The sequence below is a fragment of the Xiphophorus couchianus genome, chromosome 22, assembly GCF_001444195.1.
Source record: "Xiphophorus couchianus chromosome 22, X_couchianus-1.0, whole genome shotgun sequence".
Classification (NCBI taxonomy): Eukaryota; Metazoa; Chordata; class Actinopteri; order Cyprinodontiformes; family Poeciliidae; genus Xiphophorus; species Xiphophorus couchianus.
Window position 1 is genome coordinate 10,570,358 of NC_040249.1, and position 27,393 is coordinate 10,597,750.

The following is a 27,393-nucleotide window of genomic DNA, read 5'->3' on the forward strand; positions in this document are numbered from 1 at the left end:
TCATAAAAGTTAAATATTGCAGATTTAATAGAATGCCCCTTTGTCTATTTTGAACAGTAGATAACTCCACATGTTTTCTGTCATGTAATGTCTATACCCAGAGAACACAAGAAGTTATGCATTATAAAATAACTGCAAGTAAATAACATTTTAGGTTTGCTTTTCAACAGAAATAAATTGCGTAGTACATCTGCATCCACTGAGTTTACACACCTACTTGATAAAGAATGCACATATACAGACAAAAAGCTACAATTACATCTCAGGAAAAAAGTTGAAGCAATGGCAGCAGCTGTGTCACTTTCATTGCCTCTGGTGCCACCGTGGAAGAGCTGTACATGCAGAAGATCACAAACAGAACAAGCAGCCTCGCATGTGGGATCCGTTTGATTTGCAGTTACTCATAAGAATGCTCCGACTTGTTGCTAGCAGTAATTCTTCAGATAAGCAGCAATTTGTTCTCAGAGTCTAATGAAACAATTTAGCTGATGGAAGGAGCCCCATGCTGAGAGGGATTCTGGCAGTGGGCTCCATTGTACAGCTCTTTATCACCCTTTAATAGGCTTTTATTTTTGATTTAGACGTTAACGATCATTTATCTGTTTGCTCTCACAAGAATATTGGCTGGAAACAATAACCTTGGAGTTGGGCTTTTTTTGAAGTTAAATATTTATGCCTGTTGGAAGGCTCAGGTAGAACTAAATGTGTGCATGTTGTTAGAAAGAAAATCCTTTATATTGTTCCACCAATTTAAAGAACAGAATGCCAGAGAAAGTGCTGCAGGGGCTGAAATTCTCCGCATGTATGGCCCGTTGAGAACCCCTCTTCCATCTGTTGCTGCACACTGACTAAGAGAAGACTGAACCTTTCCCTAAAAACCTTTCCCTAAAAATTTTTTTTTCCCATTTTTCATGTAGCAAAAAGAAGACTGTAGGAACAACCTGACAGATATAGTGCTGGTATGCACCTTCTCTTATTTTACCAATAACAATGTGTCTGAACAGTTCCAGTCTAGTTTACAGACACGGTACCTGTATAAATGCAGCCCTGGTCAAAATCACAATTGACTGAATTTGTGTTGTTAACCATCAATCAGAGTTTTGATTTTGATAATATCTCTCATTATGTTCTCCAGCAGAGATTATAATCAGTTCATACCATTTGATTAATACCTTTTGAACTTCAACTGGTCACAAATGCCGCTGCCAACGTTATTACCAGACTTCCTTCTGCCGAGGATATTCTGCCATTCAATAACTTCATTAGCGTCCTGTTAAATACTGCATTGATTTTAATCCCCTCCTTCTTACTTTCAAGCCTCCCCATAATGTTGCACTTCCATATCTGTTGTATATTGACACACTGATATTCCTTCACAGATTTTGAGATACACATCTTCTACTTCCTTTGATTCAACACATTACTCGCGATACTAACACTGATTTAACACTGAGCAACCATACCTAGGAAATCTCTCCCACAACCAAATTAAAATGTATTAAAACATTTTTTTTTTTAGTTTTCTTAAGATGTTTAATTTTGTTCTGTTCTCTGTTTTTTTTTTACGTTGTGTTTTCGCTTTTAATAGCCATTTCCTGCATATTGTGATTTGGTACTAGAATTGTTGTCCTTGAGCATGCTTTTATTTGTTTAAATCTATTGTTTTAATACTCAAGGTTATTCCTAATGTGAGAATCTCATACCTGGTTATAATTAGAATGCCTTGCCGATAACCTTTTATAAATTGCCTTTAAAGCAATTTGCAGAAAAACAAAGACACAGTCCAAGCATTGAAACATAAAAGATGTGGACACTTTGTCTCGTCTTCTGTTTTTGCACTAAACTATGCACGTCTAATTATTGTTTTGCTCCCGTCTTCTAAAAAGTACCTGAAAAAAAATCGACCAAAACCATAATTGTAGTTTGCATACCGTCAGACATCCCATGAGACTTTGCTCGAAAGGTCGCTGGAAGGCCCGGGGATCTCCACACCAGTCGAGCAGCTCCGTGGCAGCCGAGTGGAAGTTGGCCGGGTTCTGTAAGTGCTGTGCAAACACACATAGACCCATTAGAAGTGAAAAGAATAAGAGTTATTTCTTTCCTCACGTTTTAGTACAAATTGAAAAAAAAAACTGAAAACCTAATCGTTCTGCAGCCTCCAACCTGCCTTGATTTAACGTCTTGTGTTTCTGCACAACCCTGTGAGGACCTTGACTCTTTCCAATCTACGCCCACTTGGAGTTCTGCTGCATTGTGGGAAGAAGATCACACCCATATCAACAATGATGCCAGTGTTTCTTGTTAATCTCTCTTGGCAACACCCATCCCTCGCCTCCATGACCCGCACAGCAAACGAACCGTTCCCTCCAATCTTCTCTCTCCCTCGCTCACTCTTTGCCTTATTCATTGCCGGTTTTCAGAGTGTAACACACCAGAGGTCCACTGCCTGACTTGGCTGCGTACAAAGAAAACAACCTTGGTCCTGGCAGCTATGTGTGCAGGCTCAATGTGAGCCGTTGGTGTGTTGTCTAATCTCTTTCACTCTCTGTCTGCCTCTCGCTTGTTCACTGAGGCCTGAAACAGTCGAGTCTTTTCTTCTCACTGTTTGAGGGCTTCTGAGGCTACCAGGACACAATAAGCGGTTTTTAAAACTGAGCTCCCTTTCTTCACTCCTCAGAAGGTTAATAGCTCTGAAACGGCACAGAGCTGTGGCTTGCTCAGTTGGCGAGACTGGAGCCCACTTGAAAGCTTTTATTATTCCTATCTGGAGCTAAAGCATCTTGTTTTGTGTTTTCCTGCAGAGGAGGTAAAACTATTGTTCTTAGAGGGCAGCGGAGGTGAGTGTTTCTGAAAGGGCAGCTATTTGATGACAAAAAAGGACCTTCCTTGCAAACATGATGGGGATGCCTATAGAAAAACCCTCTTTAGTGATCTCATGGGCTTCAAGAGAGACCTTGGAAGAGTTGGGTTTGGACTCTCGAAGGTGTTTGACTGATGGCAAGACAAGAACAGCAAGTGAGAGAAAGTGAGAGATGCTCTTGTTCATTAAGAGTGAGAGAACAAGAGCCTCTTCTGGATGAGTGATATCATCTGGCATTACTGCTGCCTGATGGGAGGCGTATCAGCCTCCAGCATGAGGAAAATCAGACCTTGCACAGCAGGGGCTGTTTGTCTTGATCTGAGCCCAGCTCCGCCTCATGCAGCGGTCATCAATGACAACCTCAGCTCTGGTATGAGGGGGGAAGAAGATGATGTAAAGAAATATCTCTTCTGAGCTGGTGAGGGTGGGACATTTTACAGTTGTTCCTGTAGTTATTGCTGTTCAGGGGTTGGATAAGGATAAGAACGAGGACTGAAATGACCACCAGTGGTGACTGCAGCACGAAAGGAGCCAAACAACTGACAGAGTGCTCTCTGTGAAATGATTTACCTTCTCTTCAGGCAGCTTTAAATTTGGCTGTTCAGTTTCTACCTGGCTACTTGCAATAAAGTACACTGCTCAGCTATCTGCCAGATTTCCCAAAACCAAAGAAACACCCTTCTGGCAGCTCAACCCTCAGTGAATAGCCCTTTGAAGTTGGCTTTACCATGACTTATTTTACAGCATGAGCTGGCGTGTGTATAAACTCCACTAGAGTTCTGACTTTCATTAACTTAATCAAAGTAGCAACAAAAAAAGACATAGGTTACTTGATTTTAGGAAATTAATTTGAAATCGCTGACAGTTTCAATCAGTCTACAAACCACTTGAAAATGTATTCTTACAAACCACAAAACATGACTTGTTTTGACAGGACAACCATTAGTCATGAGCTCCACAAATCTGGCATTTATGGAAGAGTGGCAATAAAAGCCAGGGTTAACTGAAAGCTATGCAAGAAGTCACATTTGCCGTTTGCCACAACCCATATACGTAGGAGACAAAGACAAACGTGGAAGAATATGTTCTGTTCACAAGACAGCAAAATTAAATCTACATGTGATGGAAAGTTAATCTATTATGCTGTCATCTTAGACACGCCGCACCCATGAAAAACATTGTTTCGGCAGCATCATGGTGTGGAAATGATTTTACTCAGCACTATTCAGAGCTGACGGGATGATGAGTGAATTGTAGAAAACCTTGTAGAGGCAGCAAAACACTAACAACCAAAGTTCACTTTCCAGCCCCACAACAACCCAGGGCGACAATGAAATAGCTTAGATCAAAGCACACTCATGTGCTATAATGGCCCAGTCAAAGCCTAGAACTTAATCTAAGTTGTTGCATGGTTCAAAGCTAGTTGAAATCCTTTGTCACCTCATAATTGATTAAAAATAATGCTGTGTACAGTTACAATCATTAACTGGAGCACATTAAAAAAACATTTATTGACTTTATTTATTAGCATTTAACATGTGACAACAACATATTAGCTGAAGCTCTTTCAGCTTCAAAGTACAATTGTTCGATGACAATAAATTACTGCATCATTTATTCAAAACTGCTGTGAACAGATGCTCCCAAGCCAATTTGACAGAGTTCAAGTTATCTTTGTCCTCACAATTTTACAACTATATACTGTTGCTTAAAGGGCATGAATACTTTTGGACCAGCTCAGGCAATCAGTTAATTCTGTTCAGCAGAAACACAGAAGGAGAGAGGTGTCATCTCATAATCTCAAAGAGCTATTATTTGTCTATTTTACTCTATTACTATCCTCTTCATTAATTTTTTATTTTAGTATTATAAGACAAGGCATCATTTAGATGTTGCAAGATATAAAGGCTCACACCCACGTATCATAAACAAATATGCCATCAGCCAGCCACCAAGTCAAGCAGCCCATGAGCTCTACAGACCATTAATCACACGCAGAGGCGGACACACTGGGATATGTTAGTGTCTGTGAGAAGTCTTCTGAAAGCTGACAGTCAGGGAAGCATTTAGGCAAAACGGCAGCGAGGGCTGGCATACGTCAGGAGCTGGCAGCATGATGTCAGAGAACACAGAACGGGGAGAGACAAACTCTGAGTCTGCTATGCAACTTTGAAGTCTGCTCTTGTGTTCATAGGCAGATTGCCTCCTTCTGTGGCCCTCTGCAACATGATCTGTATGACTAAAGCTAAGGGCCCAGACACACTGATGCCTAAATAAGGTGGTGAAAGGAGAAAGTAAGGCTGGGATTTCTTTCTTTCTTTTTTTTTTTTTCTTTGCCCACTTGGAGTCCGTTTTCAAAGAGCAGTAAAAAAGGAAAAGCAGGAGTTTCACTTTATGCCCACCTGTTTGATGCACTGCAGCCTGTCGTTGGTCTGCTGGATATGCCGGTCCATTGATGGTAACGTGTTCATCTTGATGTCTCTACCGGGACTCCATTAAAAGTCTTTTTTGTTTTTTACTCTGCAAAAAGAAAAAATACAGGAGATATACATCTGTTAGAGCTGTCAGGACCATTGTGTATGGAGTTCTAAGCCTGCGAGGTTCAAACAGCATTTCAGGCATTTGAACAGAAAACCTGTTTGCAAACTGAATCACTGAAGATCAGATGGATGACTGGACCAACAGGGCCATTTTTTCATAATCTCTTTTTTTTCCATAATCTTTTACTAGACCTGTAAAATCTTGAAATCAAATTCCACATGTTTCCATAGTTTTCCTGAATGCACAGGAGCCACGGGTTACCATGATATTCTTTTCGGATCAGTGAGAAGCAACAATCTCGGCCCCATACTCTACAACTCCAACCATCTCACAGTGGACGATTGAGTCGGGATTAATAGGTATCGTGCTGGTTCACCGATGAGGCCTCCATCCCCTCACCATCCCTCTGTGTTTATCTCTGTCAGCGTTGGTCCTTCCCACATTCCTTCACACAAAAGCCCAACTGAGGAACCACAGGTGGGGGGGTACGGGGGCAGGGCTCCAGAAAGCTGCTCGGCACTGATAAAGGGTCCCCCAAGATTCCCCACCGAGTGAAACCAACATAACAGAGGCAAGACACTCGGTCGGGGAGTTTTCATTTCAGTCTGGAGTGCTTATCTTTGATTGACTGCTGCATTTATGCACAGCATTTAACTTAGACAAACACATTTAAGAGCATGTGAACTCAAAAAGCTTGAATTCTTTACTTTGATAAAAGCAAAAAAGGTGGAAAACTTCAAAGGAGCACTTTGAGAATGACACTGTATTGCTAATCCTCTCCGGTTTAAGCATTACCAGGGTGGAATTACCTGGAGTGCACTTAAACACACAGCTTGCATGAGTAAAGAGAAATTCTGGAGGAAATAATTTGTCAAAAGACCTTATTTATTCTTATCAGCTTCTACTGAGTGGTGTTTATAAAAACAGTCAAAACTGCCTTCCTCTGGGTCTAACTGCACAAATCATAACCATAACATCGGGTGGCCTTATCCTGCCAAGTTGCTGTGCCTCCCAGTGTCCAGCAGATGTCTCCCTCTCCTGCTGCTAACCACCACCTCCCTCTTTCATACTTTCCACCTGCAGCAAGTCGTCCAGAAAGGGCTCCTTTAAAGCCTTTGACAAGTGCTACAAATCCCATTCAGCAGCAAACGGCTCTGTCTGCTGCTAACAGAGCACGCACCAGCCCGACGCTGGCCATCTGACCTTGTGGCTATTGATTAATTGGTCCTCCTGCAGCTCCACACCCGGCCGTCCCAACACAGTGAAAAGCAAAGATGTCACACCTCTTTTATGTTTCTCTGTCTGTGTTTATTTTACACAGTGGTCTCACCTCTGATGGAAAACATGTACCACCATTGTTAGTCAATGAAAAGACAGGCCCTTAGGTTCTGAAAGGAAAACGCGAGTGAGGTTGAAACAGCTGAGCAGGCGTCGTAACCGACATGAGAATCCACCTGACAGGTCTTTTAGTGACTGTTGCTCGAGCTCTGCACCCCTGTTCAAAACGATGTTGTGTGACCAATTAGGTTTCCCTGCAAATAGAGCTGAACTCCTTCTGTTTCCACCATTTTTCAGAAAATATATACTGGCCGTAAAAAGGCTCCAAATTGAGCATTTGTACAGATTTGTCTCCCACTGCAGTTTGACAACAAAGACAACCAGAGTACAGTGCTCTGCTTATGCTTTTTCCACAGATCAGTGTTTCAGATCCACATTTAAGTTTAGATATCCAAGATAATAAAAGTAAATACAAAATGCAGTTTTATTTTTTATTTAAATAATAAAAAATCAGCAATTGGCTGCAATCTCTGGAGGACTTTTGGTCCACTCTTTTTTTGGAAAATTCTTTTAATTCAGAAAGTTTTTGCGTGAGAATGGACTGTTTAAGCTAATCTAACAGCATCTCAGTTAAGCATAGACTTTGACTAGACCACTAAAAAACCTTCCCTTTGTTGCGGTTGGCTTTTGAAATGTAACTGATTTCTCAAAACAAAACAAAAAAAAGCTGAATCATAGTTAATTCATAATATAACAAGGGGTGGGGCTGATTTTTCACATAAGACAAGGCTGATATGAACAGCTCATCTCCCCTTAACAAATGAAATCACAATTTTTCTAATAGTACCTTTGACATTAAAATTTGTTATATGAAATTATGTGTGACAAAAGGCCAACCGGAAGAAATCAGTTACAGATATTAAAGTTATTAGTACAAATTAGACATTTTACCACCACTGTATAGAGGTGCAAAACAAACAAACAAACAAAAAAAAAGCATTACACATTCAGTCATGAAGTGCACATTACAACCTCCTCTTTAAACAACCGAGGGAGGATGCAGCTGTGTATCAGAGAAGGGTAACAAGCCACATGTGACACCAACATCCGAGGAAGAGTCTGTCTCCTCCTCTTGCCGTCTTTCTTTGCTACCCTCCCTCCCTGCATGTCTTTGTTTTCTGAGCAAAACAAGCTGGGGAAGCGGTGTGGGGAATGCGTGCTCTGAAACAAAAGCACAGTAATACGAAAGGCGCTGGAGTATGGAAGCAGGGGGAGAGCAAGAAGGGCTGGGCTTGACAAGGAAAAAAGGCAGAGGAAAACACAAAGAGCGTGTTGGAATTATCTTGTCGTTACACGTCCACACACACTTACTGTATGATCACTCGCAGCATGAGCGAGTTCTCATTTCAGACAAATGACTACCACATTAGTCAGGTGCAATGTGCTGCGTGAAAGTGATCAGTCACTGAGGGTTACATGGAAGTATCCATGCTGGCGGTCCTGACAGATGTTAGTACTAGCAGAATTGGATATCGGTAGATATCAAGTTGATATCACATGTTGCCATGGCAGCATTAATACAAAAAATATATAAAAAATAATAATAATTGTTAGTTTGTAAAATTCAGCTTTTCTGTGGAGCTGTGTAACATAGGCTGCTCTCCCTCTATCACATAAAACAAAGTAATTGTGAATCAAACCTGCTTGCTAAACCTGTAATTGATAGCTCGTATTTATTTTTGAAAAGATCTTGTTGAAGAAACACAAATCTCTTGTGAAGTGTAGCACATTACATGTACAGTACCTGTCTGGTAAAACAAGATAAATCTGTCGTAAACCTGTAAATGAAGTGCGCTTTAGTTCTTCTTCAGCTGAGTTATAAAACATGAAAAGTGAAACATGTTCTACATTTTACTGTATTGTTTGATTTCCAGTGCTATACTTATTTATTGAATATTTATTGAATGTCTAACTAATAATGAAACATAAAGAATTTTTATTTATTTATTTTAATCATAGTAGAATCAGGTAGTCCTGGTAGAGAAAACTAAGAGAATTTAATTTGAAGTACATTTTCTGAACTTTATAAATTTTTTTAACATACTCCACATTGATTGATTTTTTTTTTTTAAACGTGCTAAGCTATAAATAAATCTAATTAAAACTATCCACTAATGAGTAAAAATGACTTTTTCATGTTATGAGGAACTGTGGTTGGTTGGCATTAATATTGAAATATCTGTTTTGGATGTCCACTGCAGTTGTCCTCTCAGTGTTATTCTTGGCAGGACAATTACTTTTTCAAGTATCAACAACAAGCCGTTTTGCCAGTAGCAACACTCTGAGGACACTTTGCTGCCATGTTTATCCATTTCTAAAATAGTTTGATTGATGGAAAACTGTCCTATTTCATTTTCTTTTTGACTGCTTTTCAAAGGTTGCTTCAAACATTCACATCCCTTGCCTGTTAGGTTTATGCATCATTCAACACCTTTATCAACATAAGGACACTTATAGAAGTGCACAAATATTTTTAAAAGAAATTAATGACTTTATTTCATGGGATTAGTCCAAGGTTAAAATGCTGTCATTGCAAAGCAATAAAAAAACAAATCAGTCCTATTACCAACTAAACATCCTGGAGAAACTTGTGAGTTTCAAGATGAGCCTTAAGGGAATATTTTTCTTAAAGCTGCTGATGACATTTTTAAGGTTTAGGGTTGAATGGATTTCAAAAAGGCCTTGAGAAGGAAGTACATTCAATACGTAAAGAGATGTGCTGCTCTGGATGGCACTTTCTTCTAAAAAGAAAATGAGTAAAGGCATATTAGGGAAGGTGCTGCTGCTCTCTCTTCTTAAGCTCTGGTTATAGAGAGACTAAAGTGCAGAGGACACCAATACAGAATATAAAAAAGCAATTGCTGTGAAGTTTGGCATGATATCAACTTCATTAAGGAGAGGAGGAAACTATTCCTCCTGCTCCCTTGACAGAGAAGAAAATCCTCCTCTCTTTTTCAGGACCACACATCCCCCCCTTCACCCCTGAAGCCCCTGGCCTCTCTACCTCTCTGTGTGCTTTATGCTCTTCTCCTCTGTAGCCCTCAGACATCATTAGAGCCACCCAGCATGCCACTTCCCTAACACCACCTTCCATTTTCTGTTCGATCATTTTCCTCTCCTCATCCCTCATATCTCAACACTCCTGCCACTCTCGCACCCCTCCTCTCTTCCTCCTTTTAGCTCTCCTCCTCCACCTCTTCCTCCTCCTTCTTCCCGTGGCCCCAAGTGGGAGCTGCCATAACAGGAGGTGGAATGGATTCATTTGCTCTAATGTGGTTTGGGCTGCAGCGTGGCACGGCGCAGAGCGACACTTTATCCCAGCACACAGGGCTTCTCTCCCTCACCGTCTGCAGTTCATGTGTTTTCAAACAGGCCAATCAACACCATTCAGCTGCACTGGCCTCTATCTCTCATTCCCTCCCACATACTTCGCTCTAAGTATGTCTGCAAAAAGCCACCAGCCATCTCTCCCTCTCTTACACACACACACACACACACACACACTATTATCTCTAATGGCAAACTCTCATAGTCAGGCAGTCCCCTTTGCTGCCTTAATTTCCCCACCGTCCAGTCTGGCCTGTCTGCTGCTGGTTCTTCATCGCCTCCAAACTGGCCTCCACCATCGCATCTCTGCCTGTTTGCCTTGTTCCTGCTTATTTTCTTGACTCTGTTAATCCTCTCCTCCATTTAATCTCTCTTGCTCTTCTTTTCCCTCTCAGCAAAGCCAACTATTAGTCATATTGCCCCCACTGGGCTTTATAAAACTCAGCCCTCTGCACACCCTCACAACCACTTGGCTCTATAAAAATGTGAAATGACTTGTCCCACGGGTGGAAAAAAATAAACTCCAAATAATCCCGTTTGTTTATCTTCTGTTTTAATGTGACAACTACGGGAGCGGCGGGCAGCTATGTGACACCCAACACTGCAATGCAAACGGCTGTGATGTGGAGATACATGAGCCGCTCTGTTTCTGCCTATAAATACGGACCTTCAGTTGTGGACTATTTCAGGTATGCGCCACGAGATCCTCCCCCTGAGAACTGATGATTACTTCACCGCTGAATGCGTGAGATCAGAAAGTGAAAGCAAAAAAAGTTCAGCTGATTCTGCATGAGATTTTAAACACTGTAAAGACGTAAACCACACCACAACAACAATAAATACAATACAAGGACCACTGTCAACTAATACAAGGTTGCTTTAAAGATAATATGTACTGTGTTTGTAAATTTGAAACAAAAAAAATGAAAAGATAATGGCGGTGTTGACATTCTAACCTGCTATTAGCATCTTATTATAGCAACTAGCAAGTTTAGCAAAGCTAGCATTATGAAACTTTCCAAAAGGCTGCCAGCATTTCCAGATCACGCATGTGATAACTCAAAGCAACTTTACCGCATGTTCAGTTTGTTCTTCCTGTTGTCTACTGAAAGTTGTGCTGTCTTACACCCTTAAGGAACTACACACATGCCTAAATTTGCTGAATTAAAATTAAAAATAGTTAACTGAGTCCTTTTTTTATGTGTAACAGCATCCACACCAAATAGTGTTGACAGAGTTACCTTGCAGTGCTAAATAGGATATTTATCGATTTGAAGATTTTTGAGTCTCTGACTCGCAGGTCAAAAGTCAGTGCCACCAGTTGATGTCTCTGTGTATCTTTAGTGTTTATGCATAATATCGCAGATGAATGTACTGCAACAGATTACCTGTTCTAGGTAAGCTGGATCAAGAGATACGTTTTGCTTGTACCTTTTTCTTGTAATCTACAAATTGGGACGCTAGATGACACGAAATCTCACAAAGTGAAGCTTTCAACAATCTAAAGTGATGCTTCCAAACCTAAATATTCACAAAAAAGTCAATGACAAACCAATAATAAGGAGACAAAAATACAGGATTGTCTTCCGTTTGTGCATTTTTATCTAAATGAGCCTCTAATTAAAATCAGTCTAAATAGATAGTGGAAGGCACCAAAAACTCAACAACTGGACAACAGCATGGCTCTCCTGCCCTTCAGGAGAAATTCTTCATTTAAGGTAATGGAATACCGAAAACAAATGCATTATTACCACAGCAGCATAACATATGACAGTTTCATTCTTAAACAGGGGCTTTTACTGTTTCTATAAACATCTCAAGGGTGGTAAGGTGCTAATGAGACATTTAGAACTGTTTCATCATAGTCAATAGGGTTCCGGTTAACCCAATGAATGAACACTACAAAAGGTTTCATCAGATAGAAGAATCAGCATATAAATTATGAACTGTAGCTGTGGATTGGTTGTAGAATAGGAACCATCTTCCGTTGGGGGTTTAATCCCGAGCACTCTGAAGTGCTGAAATATCCTTGGGCAGAGTACTAAACTCCAATTGCCTCAGATGTGTGAGAGTAAAATTCTTTGCACATATAAAGTGCAAACATGTATTATAAATGCTCTATGAGTGTGTGTAAATGGCAAACTCTTTGCAGTAGCTAGATAAAGTAAAAAAAATAAATAAAAGGTGTTACATAAATGTGGACTATTCAGCTGGAGCTGCAGGTTTTTCTCTACCTTGAGGAAATCCTTCACAGCTGCTGCCTCAGATCAGCGCAAGATAAAAATCATACTTACATCAAATGCATTTCTGGGGTTTTGTTTGTAGTCTCCTTTAGCAGATTGTGTTTTGGCTTTTTACATTCTTCTGTGGACTAACAGGGAGGGGTCTTCTGTTTACTGATGAGATCGAAAATCAGGTCATCTGTGAGCAGTAAAAAGCTCGCGCATCACATGATGAATGAATGAACTCCTTATTCCACACAACGTTCCAGTTGCCGAAGACTATAAATACCAGCTGCGGAAGATTGTATGTCCTGACTGCCACATGCAATTTTCCAGTGTCACGAAAGACAAGATTATATCACTCGTGATGCTCAAGACGTAGTATGTGTGTAAGGAGAGAGCTCAGGGCAGGAATGTGCATATTTTAAGTCGCTGAACCAGGTCTGCCGAGGAAAAGCCCAGAACGCTGAACCGCCTCAGCGGGCCGCACAAGGTTTATTAAGTGTAATCGCATCAGTCTTCTGTGATTTTAGAGTAAATGTAAGAAGATTTGACAGTATATCAGAGAAGAGGAGCATGATTGACAGGGCAGTCTGACAGGCTCGTGTAAAGCTAGCCTTACGGGCCCTGCTCCAGCAGAGCTGTTAGCTCACACACCGCCCCCTGTGGCTGCTGAATGGGTAAACTGACAAATTCCATGTCCTTCGGTTTCAGCACTGACAAACTGCTGACCCACATGCAATTAAACAACATCCACCGAGGGGCGAATGCAACACACCGGACGTACGGCAGCAAATGAGCGGTCTTCTGCAAGAGGACAGAGTGATGAAGTGTGTGCAGCAAAGAGAAACAGAGAGACAGGGGCAGAGAGTGAGACTTACAAAGACCGAGTGTGATTCAATCTGCTCACCAAGCCATGAAATGGTATTGGTGTCATTAGGGAGAGCAAAAATATATCTGTGCCAGCCTGCCCTCCACTCTCCTTGCCTGTGACACTAAAAGCACAAACCTTAAATAGAAGAAAAAAAACCGGCAACCGGTTCAACCTTTCTTCACTTGGTGGGACTAAACAGTCTGCACTGCAGCTGAGGTTTTATTGAATGAATCTTATCAGCTCTTAGTCATTTCCAATTAGAAGCAATGCTGAAAACACTGGGAAAAAGTGCAAAAAACATGCCTTTTCCTGGAAGTCTGGCAGCAAAGTAATTATTAGGCGGCTCAAGGACTGTTTTCAAAAATAACGCTTTTTCAGTCTAAAATGTGATTTTAAAAAAACAACATGACCTTAAGCTTTCAGCTATCACAAAACTGATCAACAAAAGTAATTTAATCACACTGATGAAGACAGTGAATGTCTTGTGACTTGACAACTCAGGAGTACAAAGCATCAAGAGTACATGATTAAAAAAGTCTCAGCACTGAGTGTGAGAATTGAATGTCAATGAAACAACTTCTAGTACTTTCATCTGATAACAGACAGATTTGGTCTTTTTGTTTCAATCTTAAAGAGAAGAAATAAAACACCTGCATACCAGTTTGTTTAATTATTCTTTCTGAACACAAACATGGAGCCACCATTTGGACGGTTTTAGTGGTAAGTCAGTTGTTGATTGGATCACAGCTATCTCAGGAGCTGCACTGAATGCAGGGTTCATGCGTATTGTTCAGGCAGAAACTTTTCCAGATTGCGAAGGATGCCTGTGAATATTTAAACAATGAAAGCAAACAGTGTGTAAGTGAACAAGTATACAAGAATAGACAGGAGGTTTGTTGTTTCTAGAGTTCATTTTCCATTAAAAATAAAGTAGCTATTTAGCCACTATATTTGAATCTAGACATACATTTTTTTCAAGTTTCATAAAATGTATATATTTTGAGTAGCTTTGTATCTGAGCTATTTCTACAGGTATGCCACTGGAGAATATGATTATTACGTTGTCCTCCCTCTGCTCTTTTCTCCTGTTACTCCCCATTTCTAAATAATGTGCAAGTACTGCAAGCTCTAAATTATGTGTCAATTAACTCTCTGTTCTTCCCATAGAAGGTGTGAAAGATCTATTTTTTTTCTCTATTTAGCTATGTCTCTTCCTGGAACTCACAGAGCTCCTGTTATTACTAACACTGTGTGTACTCTGTTTTTGTTTCCCATAGAAAGTATTCCTAACTTCGAGAACTGTTATCTCAGTGTCTTTTTTCCCATAGAAGGTAATCCTGCATCAGTGCCTCAGGGCTTACCTGTGAGTCAAACCCAGAAGAAGACATTGATGGCGCAATAGATGCCATTCCTCTTATGAACTGTATCTCATTGCTTTTTTATCATAAAAATTATGTCTTAGTGCGAGAGCTGGGCGACAAATGATGTCAGTATGCATCGCAAAAATCTCCAAATTGGAATTAGTTTTTTCACATTCTGAATAAAGATAATGAATATTTTATCCATTTCCATCTTTGAAAGTTGCTGAAGTTTGCACTGAGGATATACAGAATCAAAAGTTATTTTCTTTTCAAACACGGACAACATCTATTTTACTATTTCAAATTTTTTTCCATTGAAGCCTGAATTTATGTTCCAAATCCTATTCTATTCATTTGACATAAACAAAAGAACGTGTCCATTTTTGTTCTATTCTCCTGTAGTGGTTGAAATTTTTCGTTCAAGGCTCTTTTATTTATCCAAAGCAGTTGTACAATGTTTGATGATATATTTTTCTTTCAGTTAAAAGGGAGTGATTCCTTTCTACTGTCTCCACATGCTTGCTCACGGTGAAGAACTGCCACAAAGCCAAGAGCTCAATACAAGCTGAGTTTCCTTTCACCACCTGGCATAAAATGAGGAACCACATTCAGTGAGAAAACAAGATAATTTAGGCCAAATTAAATTAGATCTAAATGATTGTGGCTAATCTTGGAAAGATGTGATGTATCTGAACAGATCTCAGACTTAAATTTTTCTTTTTATGTAAATATGAACTGGATGTCTTGCAAACTGCATTGTTGTGAATTGGTGTGACATAAAAAAATGGAATTGGAAAAATAAATTTGATGTCTACAGAAAAAAGTAATAAAACAGATTAAGATATTCAAACGTGCATTTAAAAGATACAGCCGAAAACCTCCTGACCTTTCAAGCAGAGGTCTTGAAATGTTTAACAGAAAAAAAAAGGTTTATTCAAGGACGCCGCAACAAAGCGGATATTTAATAGTTCATGTACCTTGCTCTCTGTTACAAAAACAGCCTGCAAAACCCAGCGATGCAACAACACAAACAAAATCATGAAATCTACTGACAGGGTAGCTTTACACAAACAGCAAAATCACCTTTGAGAGACCTTCCTACGCAGGAACATGGGAGAATGCTGCACTCATTCATCTTGCTCTGTTGAGTTTTTGTTCACCGCTGCGCGAGAGTAAGAGCCTCAGCAGCAAAGACGACAAAACATCTGCTAGCTGCAAAAAAAAAGAAAAAAAGAAAGGAAACGGGCCTAATGGCGTACACAGAGGCTCCAGATTCATTCACTGAAGGAACAATTCATGTTGGTATTATCTAGCACAGCGAGCGGATGAAACAGTGCTGAAAGGATAATGTGTTCCACTGCAGGTTTTACAAAACACTGCTGCTGTGTAAATGTTTATTTGTAATCTTAAATGTGTTCCGTCAACTTGTCTTTATGCAAGCATGTGTAACGTGATGTTTGACATGGAAGGCACTGAAACCGCGAGAGGCTTTAATGTGTGTCACTGAGCTCCAACGCGCATTTACTGTTAAATATTTCTCCTCTGGCTGAACTTGGAAGCGTCGAGGTGTACGGATGGAGGGGAAAAAAAAGAACAGAAGAAATGACAGTCATGCGACATATTACATGCAGGAGGAGGTGGGGGTGAGTCAAGCAGAGAGAGATAGGGGAGGATAGGCTGCAGAGCAGGAGGGAGATGGCGAGAGGTCATCCTTGGGTAATTTGTTTTGGTCCTCTCAGAGCGCAGACACACGGGGAGCAGGTAAACCAATTACAGTGTGACATGAATCACTAAGACCTACAGGCAGCCACACAGCTGGCCATCCAGCCAGAACACATGAGCAGGCTGCCTCTTACCCTAAGTGCTGGTCAATCACTAGAAGCACTGTTTGTCCCTCCTGTGACCATGACCAGACATCTGGAAGAAGCTGAGCAGCTCTGACAGCTCTTTAATTGTTTTTCTCTGACTTCTGCGAGAAACGTTGTTTTCTCACACCAATGCTGAATCCACCGTTAGCTTCCCGGCAACTTTGATGGTTTCAACTCCGGAAAAATAAATCTAATCGTTCTGATTTCTCAGTTCCATCCAATCTGTATGTCCAGAATAACAATGATAACAATGACTCCTCTGAAGACACGAGGCTGGATGTCAGATCCTAATGGATGCTAACGCTATGCCAAACACTCCAGGCTAAGTATTTACACGACAAAGACTTTAGCAATTAGTTTAATTTCGTTAATCGGCTGATGGCTGCCACAATGATGTTGTGTCAGGCCTCAGTCATATCAACGCCACCGGCGATTCAACAGAATCGCAGGAAGGAACTTAAATAAACAAGCATTTAGTTCTCGCTCGCTGTGGAAACAACCATAATCCTCTGGCTGACGTTGAACTGACAGCACTGCTGCTAAAGTCAAGCCAGACCCGGAAAAAAATGGAGAATAGAGGAGAGGAATTGGACTGGATTAGATGCTGCCTTAACATTTTGGTGTGTTTGCAGGGTGCTTTGTAGATTGAGATGGGGTAAATATTTGATGAAGAGTGTTGGGCAGCATTTTGCCAAGAAGTACCTGAGAAAGACCTGAAGAGCGAAGAGGAGTCTGTTGCACCATCATCTAGGAAAGAAACTTTGATTTCTAACCCTAAATAGTCTAATTTCACTGAAAGCACCATTGAAGCTACATTTGTTCACCGTGAAAAATATTTCTTTGAAATTCCATTTCAACATCACAAAGAAAATCAAGTGCTACATTTTGTAATTTGGACTTCATATGAGTGAATGGATGACTTTTAAAAATGTTCTGACCTCGCTATATGCATATAGTGAGTTATGATTTTCAATAACTTTTACATGTAATCATGGGTTTTTGTATGCAATTTTCACCAAAAAAAACAAAAATATGTTCATTTAAAACCTCGCTCTATTGAGCTAAAGCAGTTGCCAATCCGACATCAGTTCACTAAGTGCTTCTTCTGGTTGAAGAACTGCAATGCTTTGCAGCCACAAACCCCTAAATGTGCATAGTTTGGCTACAGAGAGGTGAAGTTGGGTGGAGAATCTCTGAGATGTTAAATCTACCATCATCAGGCCCCTTGATATTAATAAGGACCCCTGGACTCTTCTCTCTGAGCCACTAACTGGTCATTTGTACCGTCTGCCTCCACAGAAAAAGGACCTCTGGAATTCCTCTCTTCTTCTCTCCATCATGCCCTTTCCTTTCTGTGTCACTCCCCCCCTTACACTTCCTACATTTTCCCTCCATGTCTATTGTCTTTCCTTCATCTCTTCACACCAACTTACCCCTCCTCTTCTGACTCCTTGTTCCCTCCCTCCCTCAATCTCTCCTTCTCTCCCTCTTCCTCCCACCTCCGCCTCCTCCTTCCCTTTTTTTCCTCTTCATTCCTCTGGCCCTAAAACCAACCCCTTGGCCGCCCGCTTGAGCTCGCTCAGATGGCTGTTACCATGACAACCCCGTTCTTTCAGCTCTCACAAAATAATGAAGACAATGTGTTTTCCATTTAGATGAGTTTTCTAGTGCAGCAGGGAGATATGGAGTGTCCATCTTGCCTCCTCTTTCTCTGCGGAGGAAATGTAATAAAAAAAGGGGTTTCTAACCTCTGTCTCCCCCGACTCTCCTTCACTTTTGCTTCGTAGTCGTCTCTACAGAGCGCCGCGCACACAGGTGAGGGCGCAGGAAGCCTGCTGGGAGCTAAAGTAAGCTCAGCCTTTTTTGTACAAAAATCCAGTGACAAGCGGCGAATGCGGCCAAATGTTACCTCTAATTGAACAAAACGTTTACGTGCAGTTTCAAAAGAATGATAAAACTACAAACCAACTTGTTTTGAGATATATCACAGCATCCTGCTCTGAGCTGTCACATTGTAGCTGTGACAATGATAAACGGTGAACACTTCACATCTTTTTTTTTTTTTTTTGGATCGCCCTGATGATATTTTCACAGGATAATACTCCACCACTAGAAGAAATGCCATGATAACCTACATTGATGGAGGGAGTTTTCCTATCAATGTCTCGCATGCTGGATTTATTAACTTGAGGAGCGAGCGAAGGGGGAACTGCAATACAGCCACTTGTTAGAGCTAAAAAGCAACATTTACGCTGCTCTTAGATGTAATTCATTTGAAACACGCAGGTATTTTCCACACTGGGGTTCAAGGTAAACAAGCTAATCATGCCGTCTTTCGTCTAGCGCTTCGGAGCAATCTATAATGACAGCTGTGTCATAAAAGGAACTTGGGATGTGACAATATAACACAGATTTTGTGTCCAATTACTCAAAGTTAAATTAAAAAAAAAATATTTGCCAATAAGCAGCTTTTAGATAACTATATTACCCTAAAAGAAGAGGTAGAAAATCTGCCAGATCAGTAACTGGTTTTCGGGAGCTCACCATCTGCCACATCGTGCACAGATATACAGCTTTCTCCCTGAGAAACATATGAGAGAAACAGAGGTGGGAGCAGTATAATATTTGTATGTCTGTCTGTTTACAGTGGAAATAGTGAGTCTGGGACGTTTTTGTTTTTTTTCTTTGGGTCTCTTTTCCAGTGTTTATGGAGAGCGGTGAGGAACAACACTTCCTGAGAGGAAAGCCAGCTTTCCGAGTCCAAACCCCATTCCAAGCTGCTCAGACGGGGAACGCTCTGTCTCCAATTTGTGCTTTCCACCCAGTTGCAGCGTAAACACGTGGACGGAGAAACTGGCGCGCTGAGGCACTTTCAGATAATCTGGGCGCACAAAACAAAGGCATACAAGGAGACTAATCACAGACAAATGAGCCAAAACTTCTCACGCAGTGTTTACCAGCTTTGGTAATAATTCGTCTTTGACAACGGTGATGCAAGAACATAAAAATACAAAGGTAAAGCTTCACTGAAATCCCACTCCCCTGACCTCCACCCATCTATTCCACAAGCCTTACCTTCACTGCGCCGTCAACGCAGGTGAGATCAAACATACAAATTAAAAGAAAAGACTCTTCCCTGTTCCTTGTTTATCTCTCTCCAAGCCAGCCATCCCCTTCTGACTTAATTAAACTTAGATCAGACAAATAACAAAGTCAATTTTATTTAAACAACACCTCCAAGACATGTCAAATCAAACTATTGGCTGATTATGTTTAAACTCAACAGAATAATTCAAAAATATGTGTAGAACAGTACTAAGTTACAGTAGTAATTATTAGCTATATTAATCCCAATGTAAGTCAGGCTTCAGCCAGTTGCAGCCACTCCAAGTAACTGGCATGCGGTGGATTTCATAATCCTTCTGAGTGTAGACTAAGTGTCTATAGATTGTAGCATGAGTTGAAGATGTTATTATTGCATACATTTCATATTTTTTGACATGTCTAAATGTTTTGTGTACTTAAAGCTTTGCATCTTCCTTCGCCACTGAAGCAGATAAAAAAATACTACACCAGGGTCTTTATTAATGTTGTGTAGACAACTATTGGACTTTATAACCACAAATTTGGAATAACCCAAAAGATTTACATTTTTATCAGGAATCAAAATAACTGGTTTCAAGAACAAGATTTAAAAACATATAAAGCTGATCATATAGAAACAGGAATAAATCATGAATGCTTTTGACCAAAAGTTTGAACACAGCTTCAAATATATATATATATATATATATATATATATATATATATATATATATATATATATATATATATATATATACTGTATATATACATTTTCAAGACACCCCTATAACAACAGAAGCAACAAATTCATCATTGTATCACAGTTTTGTGGTGTTTTTGTTGCAGTTTTATTTTACACAATTTTGAGTGTTGGAATTTGTTGTTCAGTCTCAGACGATACAAAGGGTAATTTTGCTCAGTTACGCAAAGTTTATCACTGAAATCAAATTGGTGGAAAACTCCCACGGGAAATGTACCAATAAAATGTTTATTAATCCCACATACTCAAACAAAAAAGAAATGAAAATCCCTTATTATCCAGAAACCAAAGATCCAATGTCCACAATGTTTGCTTAGGGTTAGGGTTTGTCTTCCCAGAGAAGATTCTGGGAAGTGAAAAATCCTGGTGAAACATTTTCAGATCACCTATTTTGTTTTCCTCACACTGTTTACTTGCCTGCAATGGTGTGCAACTTTTTATGCTGGATCTCTAAAGGGTACACTGCCATCGATTCTCATGAAAACGCATGATCAAACACAAGGTGGGAGGTTGCACATAATGCAGTTCTATATGCATCCAGTAATTGCAGCAGTGTAATGAACAAGCTGCTTTTATTGGGAGGCCCCAAAATGCTCACGTCACGCAGTTTCTTCTGTCAATATGGCATGAGGTCGGGGAACGCCCTCTGATCTTCTAAAGACACAGTGGTAAAATGTTTACATGTGTACTCAGTCTCTGCCTTTCCACTGTAACATCACCCTCTTCACTGCCACCTGCACTGAAGGTGTCCACATTCTGCCCAAACAAACACAAAAACACGGTACTCCATCTCATCCTGTGAAAAGTCTATTTAGTCATGATCCAGGGTGAAGACAAACAGGGAGATGGAGTGAGAAAAGGATGGAGAGGTGAAGAGTGGGTTCATCATTACATGGGATTGCTGAGCTGGTCAGAGATTAACAAGGAACATGCACTTTTCATTAGCATATTATAGTTAATTTTTTTGCCATTTTTTAGCCATCACAGCAGAACTTGCATTAGAAGCAGGAATTAATCTTTAAATATTCATCTTATCAATTACAGAAAGTAAAAGCAACAGAGGGTAATATTTACTTTTATTTATTTTATTCAATTTGTTTAATTTCACACTAAATTGCTTGCAACTCATTGACTATTCTTCTAATCATAAAAGCCATCATACATTTTGACTCAATTTGCGACTCTTTTCCACTAGTTTGTTACAAGATTAAAGACGTTTGGGTAGAAAGCAATTGTTTTGTTGAGTTTTATTAATGTTCCCTCCCCCCTCACAAATCATAAGACAACAAATTGCTAAACAAATTACTTCACAATCTTGTGAACAGACTTATATTCTCTTTAAAATGATTGCATTATCTTAAATTAAAATCCCTCAAACTAAAGAATTATATTTAACAGAAATAAAAAAAAATAAAATAGATAATAGGAACAACGTAATTTTGAAAGCTATATGTTTGTTTTACTCTTAATGGATGGAATTTTTATCTGTCTCTTACTACAAAAACAATTCAGCATTTATGTATTGGAAGTTGATATGTTACATTTTGTCTTGATGTGCCCACAGCATAAATCCTAACATGGTTTATTCTTTAAAGTCAGCCAGTTAAGAGTCACAGAAATCCAAGGTCAATTTGTCAACTCTGGTTAGTAGCTCTCCATTTGTGTTGTGTTTGCACACTATTCATTATTTTCCCCTGCATCACTAGGTTACAATTAACAGCTATTAAAATAAGTGGCTCTTGGAAAGACACAATTAGGAGAACAAATCAGGAGAATTTGCGCTGTAAAAGTTCCATTTCCCACAAAGAATGTCCTTGAAATGAATTATTCTAAACAAGATCTCATATTACATACACTTATTTGGAGATACGGTAACTATTGTATTTAAGTCATCCATAGTGAAAGTAAGATGTCAGCAATTATAGCTTAGCAATGTAAAAAATGTATTTAAATAAATCTAACAGAAATACTTTAAATCAATAAAGAATTAATGTTTAATTTTAAATTATTCAATTTTGTTGTTATTATTATAAGAAAATTAAATTTTTCTGGTGGTGGCCAAATCACACTAGCAACTATTGAGCTGTCCTAATTACATATGAGGTATCTATCAACCAGACATACCGTATCTACATGTATATATACAGTTAGCAGAAGAATGTACTCCTGTACACTGTTTGTGGCTTACTAAAACTTAGGAAAATTGTTGCTATTCCTTCATTTTTGAATGGACGCATTACCAAAACTCTTTAGCACATTTTAAAAATGTATCAGTTACACTCCAATAAAAAAATTATATACATTTTTGATTCAGTCACAATCAAAATCGGAACCAGTCAGAAAAAGCCTGAATAAAATACAGTAGGTGCTCAGTCAATAAGATCAGCTCTGTTATTCGTACTCAGCAGCAAGACCCTTAGCAAATAAAGCACTGACCAGCAGCAACCAGGTCCTCTGATCTGTCAAAACATCCCATAATGTTCAGACTGAGTAATGTTTTACATGGCAGAAGTCTCAAGTGAGCATCAGAGGAAACCAACCACAAAAGTTAGGAGACTAAGTGTGCTGACAGCAAGAAAACAGAGAAGTGCATCTGAATTAAGATATCTATAAGTCTTTTGCCCTAAAGGGCCCAGCCTGGCCTGGTTTTAAACCTGGACTGGATGTTTTTGCATAAGCCCTCAGGGCCCAGTTCCAGCCCACTCCCTGCAACCCTGAAGGCTCCAGGAAGTTCGTTTTTGATACGGCGATTCCCGCCCACTTTCCAGGGGACACTCTGCTCAATGCAAACACAACCAGGGCCAGAGAACAACATCATCAGGCCAAATGCGGCTGGACACGTACAACCCAAAGATGATTTCATCTCTCTTATTTTTTTCTTTTAAAAGGGAATACTACCTGAACTACCATGTCATAACAACATTAAAAACACTGCAAGGTAAACTCAAAAGAAAGCAATCTGACCCAAAGAGAAACAAAAAGGTTAGGAATTCAAAAGAGGTAGTCGGAGGGATAAAGAAAAGGAAGACAGAAGGGAAAGATGGCAGCTGGAAGGAGTTTGATTAATGACATGTTCCCTCTCCAAACCCTATGGTACTTCCTTCAGAGACCCCACAGACCTCCCTCAGCTTCCCGCTCTGAAGCCCTCCACAAAATCTCCAGTATGGGTCCATCCATCAATGATAGAGCCAGCCACATTAGCCTTCCTGACTCCCTTGTGCTGAAGCCCTAATTCTGCCACAAATGAAGACGCCCCCCACGCCCGCAATACTGACCCCCTCCCCCATCTCACCGTCTGTCTTCCCACCTCTGAGAGCAATGATCACTTCAAATAGTCTAAGAATAGCCTTAAATAGATCTACATTTAACAGTTCAGAGCGGCATCTTTTTGAACTTGTTATATAATAAGGAGAATAAATGGCTTCCTGTGACCATATAAGGTGGGTGCACGACCTATGTGCTCTGTACATACAGTCCATTCAGGTTTCTGTTTAGACTGTACCGTGTCAGGGTGGTTAAACAGAGCATGCTGTCATCAGGTTGTGGCTGCTCTCTTTGATGTGAGTACAAAAGCTCCAGAGCGGATGTGAGCTTTCCCCGCGCCTCCGCCACCGCACATCCCCGCCCCGCCCCGCCCCGCCCCGCCCCCCCTTCGGCCAGACAGCCAATCCTCTCCTCCGACTGAGCAACAACTCCACACAAAAACACACGGACAGAGCTCAGCATAAGCATCTGGATCACACAAATGAATTCTATTTTCTGACAGCAGACAGACGGACCCGCTGGATGGCCGGCGCTAATCTGCCACCATTCCTCCTCCCTCCTCCCATCGCCACCTATAATCCCTGCAGGGGACACAGAGAGCGAGAAAGACAGAGTTTGGGACAGTTTGAGGGGGGAATAAAGCAGAGAGACAGAAGCAGGAACATGTGCATGCTGGTGAAAATAGGCTTGATCTTATCCCCGTGGAATGAACGCTTTCCCCCGATTGGCTAAACACTTGCAGGCAACTTTGCTAATACTACTCAACACAATGGAAGACAAATGATGTTTCAATCACAGTTTTGGCTGCCCTGTTTGATTTGCTCACAGAACACAGTTTATATACCAGGAAAAAATAATAAACTTTATCGTCCAGTGCGCGGTGCAGCTGTGTGCCTTCACTTAAGGCTAGTTAGCCAACCGAAGACGCGATGCCAAACAGATGAGAGCCATCTTTCTTCCAGTAAAACAAAACTGACTGGTAATTTAGCCACGATATCCTGTGGCTTTTTATGTGACCTCTACCACTGGGGTGAGCAAGTAAGGAGACATAAAAAAAAGTGTGTTTTTGCACCACAGTATGTGCTTTGTATTCATTGCAGATAACAGGAGGCCGTTGGAGTGGGGGCAGCGGACATTGATTTTGTGTGCTGGCCAGGCTTTTCTCCGGTCCAGAGTCTGGTCGATACATACACTGAGGGCAGGGAGAGCTGGAGTAGTAATGCACCGCTCCGGACAATGCATACTAGCACTGACAAACATCAACAGTCAGCGACAAGTGGACATAAGGGCCACCAGGTAATCACGCCGACCTTATTACCTGCCAACACGTTCCCAAACAGATGCAGAACATGTACAAACAGAGGCAAATACCACCACTTTGCAAACATAAAGAGCTTGGTGGAAGATAGATGATCAAAGGGGATTGAATGAGGATAATTTTTTTTAACTGCAATGAGGTGGGGGGCATGTTGCAGCATTAAATCCTTTATCAAGTAGCCAGCAAATCAAATGCCGGAGGGCAGCACGGACCTCCCTCATTAACCAAGGCACCGCAGACCACATACACACAACAGCGAGGGCACAGCAACAGCAGCCGCTAAATGAATTTCCTGTTGAATAGTAAAAGCTGAAAATATGAACTGGAAGGGAAAAAAGGGAGAAAAAAACATTTGGAAAGCTATTCTCTGTGTGGCTGGATTTGATTTGAAGCCAAAGCAGGGCAGCTTTGATCAGAAATGAGCAGCCTCACCAGGACAAAGTGGCCATCAGAGGGGCACAGTGACAAAATTGGCACTTCAATTCATGTTAATGTTTAATGACATGAAAAAAATACGCTGTTTGTTTTTGTTTTTTTTTTTTATTCCTGCCCATGTTGTGCCATTTGAATATCAGCACATCAAAATATGACAGAAATCAAGTCTTTACTGATCTAAAGAGTAAAGAGTTCAAACTCCTACCTGCTCAAACTTTTCTTCAGGTCCTTCTTATGTGATGAAAGAAAAGAGAAAAACAAAGCTGTCAACCTGTCAGCGCAAAACGATATCTTGACAGAAACAGGAAAAGAAAATTTTGACAAGAATCTAAGTGCAAAAATAATAAGCAAAGTAGCCCATTTGGATAGACGCAGCTGAAAACAAATTGAGTACGTATGGAAACCTATTAAAATCAAAAGCTTGGTTGCATGAATGATAACACATCAACACTACTATCTGAATTTTTTTTACATACATGTAAATGTATATTCTGTTTGCATATACTCCGTTCAGCCAATAGTCCTATTTACATGTTAGAGAGCACAGTTCTGAGTCATGTCCTCCAAACAAATGTTGGTGTCCATCTAGGCCTCCATTTTATCCATATTCTTCAAAGAACATTACTGTGAAATGTCCTTGAATCTCAAACTACATCATCCTATTATCCTGCTACCTATCTATCCCAGAGTTTCAAGATCTTATAACATAAACAAGTCATCTCAACTGTAAAATTAGGCCCAAAACAAGGAAGATGTTTGTGAAAATACAAAAACCGTGTCATTAGCAAGCACAGAAAGTGCTAAGGATCCCTTCACTGGCATTTAAACTTCACTCAAACATAAAAATAGAGACAACAGTGAAGTTTAGAATGTATTGTTCAAGATATGAATTCTCTTCCCTTTTTGTGTGCTAGCGAGCATTAGCACTGCAGCCTAGCTAGCCCTAGAACCTATTAGCTATTATATCAAAACTAAGAATTACTCATAATTATTTAGCATGTGGTGGTATTTTTGGTAACCATTAGCCAGGTAATTAATAGTTGCCGGGACTACTAGGTGTCAGTGAGGGTGCTGCATTAATGTTGGGTGTTACTAGCAATCATAATTACAGTTCCTTAAGTACTGACTCATATGCTGCCATTAAGCCAAATCTGTGTGCTCATACTTGCATGCCAGAGCATAGTGATAGATTGCCACAGTCAGCTCAGTAACTGCTTTGTGAACTTAAGTTTTTAAAGCCCTGTGTTGCAGTTTTACTCACAGCTAGTTTTTCTTAAAAAGAAGCAATCCTATTTAAACCAAAAAGGTCTAGAAAGAAAATTACTGTTCGACCTGAAAATTGGTTTTCATTGGTTGTCAGCTGTATTTTGCTGTTTTTTTGTTGTTCTTTTTCTCATGCTGCTCAGTTTTCCATCAGTTTTGTTGATATTAGTCTACAGTCACCCATAGATCAGGGTAATAATATACCACAGTTGGCAATTCTCACTTTTCTAGAGTGAAATTCAATCTTTTCTTTAATTTCTGACTTTTTCAATCCAATTAAGCAGTGCCTGCACTCAAAGCACAATACCTTGTTCTACACTACTGTTTGTGACTGCATATAGAAAATATACTGGAATTTTGCTTTTTTGGTGCAACTGCAGAAATAAGGTCACACAACAGGAACCGGTTGGTGACAGAACCAGATCAGAGACAACTCATCCCAGCTATGTGATTCTTCCTAACTCTTCTAAGTAGCAAGATGATTCAAATCATTACTCTGTTGGTAGTCTAGAATCTGCAGCACTTTTCTTATTCTGTGTTTTAGTCCTTAGAATCCAGATTGGTCAAAAGCTAAATCTTCAAACAAAACTGAACATTAGAATAAGCATAGAAAAGGCCGATCAATGAATCTCTGTTCTTTATCTGTTCGTATGCCAATTTTGTGACTATCATGGGCACAGTGATTATAAAAACAGATATAATAGATGGTTCTGTGTTATTTATTCCATGAGTTAAAACAATTGACTGATGGAATAAATAACACAGTTAAAACAATTGTATTTCTATAACCGCACACATAAAATGCCATTATTCGCCGTCAATTACACAGCATACAAACAATACATTTTAATGAGCACATCGGACGAAAAATGTCAAAA

The 27,393-nt window shown here is 40.1% G+C and overlaps 1 protein-coding gene across 5 annotated transcripts in view; it reads right to left on the reverse strand.

Annotated features, from left to right (window-relative positions):
* zmiz1a (zinc finger, MIZ-type containing 1a) overlaps positions 1-27,393 on the reverse strand; it is a 123,372-nt gene that overhangs the window by 34,577 nt on the left and 61,402 nt on the right. For 4 of the 5 annotated variants that reach the window (XM_028006546.1, XM_028006543.1, XM_028006542.1 and 1 more), the window contains 2 exons: positions 5,263-5,380; positions 1,932-2,045 (listed from right to left, as the gene is read on the reverse strand). In XM_028006546.1, coding sequence (XP_027862347.1) covers positions 1,932-2,045; positions 5,263-5,331 — 183 coding nt within the window. In that variant the 5' untranslated portion in view covers positions 5,332-5,380. Of the gene's footprint in view, positions 1-1,931; positions 2,046-5,262; positions 5,381-18,879; positions 18,899-27,393 lie in introns of those variants that run through there. The other variant, XM_028006544.1, reaches the window with a different exon arrangement.